This window comes from Mastacembelus armatus, chromosome 9 (assembly GCF_900324485.2).
Source record: "Mastacembelus armatus chromosome 9, fMasArm1.2, whole genome shotgun sequence".
NCBI classification, from domain to species: domain Eukaryota; kingdom Metazoa; phylum Chordata; class Actinopteri; order Synbranchiformes; family Mastacembelidae; genus Mastacembelus; species Mastacembelus armatus.
The window spans coordinates 9,522,723-9,527,425 of NC_046641.1; the positions used below are offsets into that span (position 1 = coordinate 9,522,723).

Here is a 4,703-nt window from a genome sequence, read left to right on the forward strand (position 1 = left end):
TGGTTGTCCTTCTGAAACCTTGTCCCATTTCCACACAGGATCTCTGGATCTCAGTCAGTGACCATCCAGTTCTTGGTCACCTCTCTTACTAAGGCCCTTGTCCCATGGTTGCTCAGTTTGGCCGAGCGACCAGCTCTTGGAAAAGTCCTGGTTGTGCCAAACCTCTTCCATTTGAGTATTACGGAGGCCACTGAGCTCCTGGGAACCTTAATTGCAGCGGAACTTTTTTTTATAGTCTTCCCAAGCTCTGAGCTTATCAACAGCTCTGAGCTCTGCAGGCAGCTCATTTGAGCTCATGGTTTGGTTTCTGCTCTGATATGCACTGCCAGCTGTGAGGCCTTCTATAGAGAGGTGTGTGTCTTTCTGAACCATGTCCAATCAATTTAATTTAGCACAGGTGGACTCCAATCAAGGCGTAGAAACATCTCAGCTGAGATCAAGAGAAATGGGAGGCACCTGTTTTCACCTGTTGTTGCAAAGGGTCTGAAAACTTATGTAGATGTGATATTTCAGTTTTTTAAAATAAATATACAGGCATTTCTAAAATTCAGTTTTCACTTTTTCATTATGTGGCACTGAGAGTAGATTGATGAGAACTATAAATATATTTTACACAACTGTGGCATCAGGCTGCAACATAACAAAACTGAAAAAGTAAAGGGGGTCCGAATACTTTCTGAATGCACTATATAATGATGATCAGCTCTGACATTTGATCCTCATTGCTGCAGACACCAGAAAAGGGTATTCAGTAATATACAGTAGTATACAGTAAAGTCAGCTGATAATTCTGTAAATACAATATATCAGTGAAGTAAGAAATAATATTAAAAACACCTTCTATACTGTAAGCGCTGACAGTACAGTTCATGTTTTAACTCCATTGGTTGAGACAACATCATCTGGATAATTTTGACAGACTAAAGTTGCAGAGAAAGTAAGTTTCGTTAAATAAGGACTGATTAAGTCAGTATTTTGGTCATGACTGTTTAAGCAGAACAAAGCCATATGAGAAAGGCTTTAAATAAAAATTGCTCAATTATAATGTCATTACTATCACAGTAACTGGGAACAGCAATTTGAAATATTGCTGCATTCCTCTGAATCCATCACCCCCACATGATAAATCACAAAAATCATTTTTAGATGAAACCCACATGCGTGCAAGAGACTTTCTCTACGACTGCAAATTATCCAGTGACAGGAAACATGAAAAGCAGTGTGGGCAATGAAGAAAAATGAGAACGTGGGCAAAATCAAAAAAAGATTTATCATTATGTTTCTCTAGCACCTGACAGGAAAACCATCATATAGCAAAATGAATTTGTATAGGGTCACAGATGGTGTGCAGCATTTTTATTTTTTATTTAGATATTCAGACATATTGAAGTTAAAAGTGATAATTATTGTAACAGATTTGGGTGGATGCTTAAAATCTGTGTCTGTTTTTACAACAGAAATTTCAGTTTTAATAAAGAGTAAAGAAGATGTCATGGATATTTTACTATATACAACTATAGCTTGCATGTTTTATGAAGTCCAGTTAAATATTAAAATATCCTTCTGTAAATTAATATGAGGAGAATGAGCTGATTTTTTTTTTTTGTATTTAATTATTTTATTGTAGAGCAGAAGATAAAAATTCTAGGTATGGGACAAACATATTCTAGCAAGACATTTAAACTGTCAGAAGGTTTTATCAGTCCCAATTTAAACAAAACTCTAAGAGCTGCTTTTGCCTTACCACAAAATACTTTTTCTTGTAATTCTGAGATGTGTTCCTAATATTTAGTCTACCCTCATTAATATAAATGCAGCTGACAAAATATTAGAAAATCAATATGTCTAAAATTTCTACAAAAAATGAATATTACCACTTTCATGAAGGGATCATTTATTACAGGACTTATGCGTCAGACAAATTCTGCAAAGTTAGGTTTCTTAGTAAACTGTCTATTTGAAGACTGTGCATAAATGTAAAAGATAAGAACTTCCTCATGCGTTGTACCCACTTCTGCTTTCAATGTTGCTGATTAAAGTCTATAGTTTAACAGTTGTTCTGGATAAATTCAGTGAATGTCAACACTGTAGAGGTTTTGATTACAGTATCTTTTATTCACATAGTGTACTGTAAGCAGTATATCCAACTGGTATTGTTTGCGAATGTACAAAAGCTTGTGCAACCACTCAGACACAGCCCAACTCAAATAAAAATGGAAATCTTTCTAAATGATCTGGGCTCTTCTGTCTACACATCTTCCAGGTTCCACATCAAACCAGGAACGTTTGTTTATTTGTTCATTTGAGTGAGGTCTCAACACAATCCTCATTCTGTGCTTAGATTTGAAAACATGTCTAGTAAAAAAAACGAACAAACAAAAAACTTCCCTTGGTATGACAGGAAGCCTGCCACTGTCTTTAGTCTTTAACATTAACTCTGGACACATCTGGGAGTGCAGCAGACTTGTTCTGACTCTTCTTTTGTCCAGAGTCACTGGCAAAGTCTTCATCATCCTCATCTTCTAGGTCACCAAAGTCATCATCACTATAATCATCATCACTGTCTAAGTGACCCATGTCTTTCGTCCCTCGTCCCTGTCCTTTCTTTCTCTGTTCACCTTCTTCTTCTTGCTCTTTCTTGTCCAGATGTGAGTTTACCCTACACAGCCAGATAAAACCAAAATAAGGCACTGTCAAATGCTTGTCTGTTTTCTTGTGCTCCTGCAAGGGCAAAGGAAAAACTCTCTCAAGCTTTATTTAGATGCCATAGTGTAACCTAAATAAATAAATAAATAAATAAAATAAGCAGGTACCACAGTGTAAAATTTAAACAATTTGTGTAAAAAGCATGAAATTGACACATAAACCTGAAGCTACAATGCTGTGTCAATGAGTTATTTCCAAGAGTCACCTATAATGTATCTCACAGGCCACAAGGTGGCAGGAAAACATTGAGAATTTTTTTTACAGTATCCAAAGTCAGAAGGTAAAATGAAGTCATGAATCTATACATAACCAAACACATAGGAACACTCACGGAATAACTATGTCCTCTGTCTTCCCACACTTGCAGCAGATCTCTAGCTGAAGGGAACAAGGCTTACAAATGATGTGATAGGCATCTTTGACAGCCTTTTGAGAACACTTCACACTGAAAGAGGAAAACATGAAAGTACAAACGCTATCAGTTATTACTTCAGAACCAGCTAAAACCACAGCGCCATGTTTTTTGTTCTGCTCGAAATTAAACAAATCCAAAAGATGACACTTAATGCCACATATACAGCTGAGTGGCACACTGTCGACTCTCCTCTGTATTTAACTGCACATGGCATCTTACAGTCTGGTTTCAATTTTCAGTGGATCCTATACATAAAAGTCTACCTTTACATGTCATCTCCTATGTGGCCTGTCCAGAAGTCAAACATGTACCTGTGTGGTCATTTAATTTGATCAAATAGGAAAAAGAAGGTAATCACAGCTGTTGTGAACCTGCAACTTGTAAATGGACATACAGATTAACTAAAACACGCAGTTACAATCAGGATACTTACTTGCTTGCTTACTGCCACAAATAAGAAAATGTAAGGTGTGTGAATTTACTTTACTGCAATGAAAGCAGAGCGATCAGAGCCAAAGTCTACTCACCATTTTCGGGGCTGTGTTAGTGGCTTGTATTTGTTGTACTTGACTTTCCACTCGAGGATACCTTTACAGTGTTGGCACAGTCCGTCGTGGATCTTTGTGTTTGCCCTCTACAATTAAGATCACACCATCAGCGACATGATGGGAATGTTATCCTCATAATGGCGACAGCTAAAATGATCAGTTATCATTGACAGAAACCCAAATTATGCTCTGCTTCAATACATAAATCGTGGCTGTATTTTTATAGACAATCTACCACACTGTCGATTCAGAATGGTTACGGGCAGACGGAATAAACTGCAATCTCGCCACGACACAAGAAAACACTGATAACTGCATAACATACACCTTGTAAATTAATTAAAACCCTTAAAATCCCTTGAGGCGAGACCTAACGCTGTGAAGCTGTGATATTTACACACCTTCACTTGAACAGTCGCTCCGTATTTGTCGTTTTTGAAGGCGGTGGTGTTTCGATGCTTCTGACTTCGCGACCGTGATACATTACCTTTCTGAGAACTCATCCTAATGTCAAGTTTTCACGTACACATGTAAAAGTTATGTGGACCAACATGTCCAACACCATGCCGGAGACAGCGCTAACCCGGAAGAAGTACAATCACGTCATGTGACTTCATTGAGGCCAAAACACGAACCACAAACGTCCTTTCTTTCCCAAAAGTGATTAAAATAAACCAAGGCAGACTGCTGAATGAGATGAAAACAGGAAAAAAATATTGACAGTGCTTAATAAAAAAAAAACTAAATAAAGTTGCTACAGTGCGGTGACGTCATCGAGTAGTCATTTAGAAACACCTCAATAGATGCTGATTGGACTGTGCCTCGCAATAGTAACCTCTGATTGGATCTCCTAGACGTCAATCAAAACATTAGCTCACTACTCTACAGCGCCGACCAGACACGCCCATAAATATTGACGCTTAATACTATTGGTTGACTCGTTTCATCAGCGTCTTTGCTATTGGTTGACAAGGGTGTCAAACACCGCCTTTTCCTCCTTAACAAGTCGAGATAAGAGGCAGAGGGGTGTTCAC

At 37.9% G+C, this 4,703-nt stretch overlaps 1 protein-coding gene across 1 annotated transcript; it reads right to left on the minus strand.

The window, feature by feature from the left end:
- Positions 1-1,877: 1,877 nt before the first annotated feature.
- Positions 1,878-4,259, minus strand: c9h9orf85 (chromosome 9 C9orf85 homolog). Its single transcript, XM_026321697.1, has 4 exons — positions 4,071-4,259; positions 3,649-3,755; positions 3,038-3,151; positions 1,878-2,659 (listed from the first exon to the last, which is right to left on the minus strand). The coding sequence occupies exons 1-4, from the start codon at positions 4,170-4,172 to the stop codon at positions 2,419-2,421; spliced, it is 564 nt and encodes a 187-aa protein (XP_026177482.1). The 5' UTR covers positions 4,173-4,259; the 3' UTR covers positions 1,878-2,418.
- Between the last annotated feature and the right edge of the window lie 444 nt (positions 4,260-4,703).

Excerpts from the sequence above, each read along its gene's own strand:
- c9h9orf85 (XM_026321697.1), bottom strand. The coding sequence starts at position 4,172 with ATGAGTTCTCAGAAAGGTAATGTATCACGGTCGCGAAGTCAGAAGCAT. Across the intron at positions 3,152-3,648 it reads CTAACACAGCCCCGAAAATG|TGTGAAGTGTTCTCAAAAGG; the intron begins GTGAGTAGACTT and ends TTCCTCTTTCAG. Across the intron at positions 2,660-3,037 it reads ACAGAGGACATAGTTATTCC|GGTAAACTCACATCTGGACA; the intron begins GTGAGTGTTCCT and ends CTGGCTGTGTAG.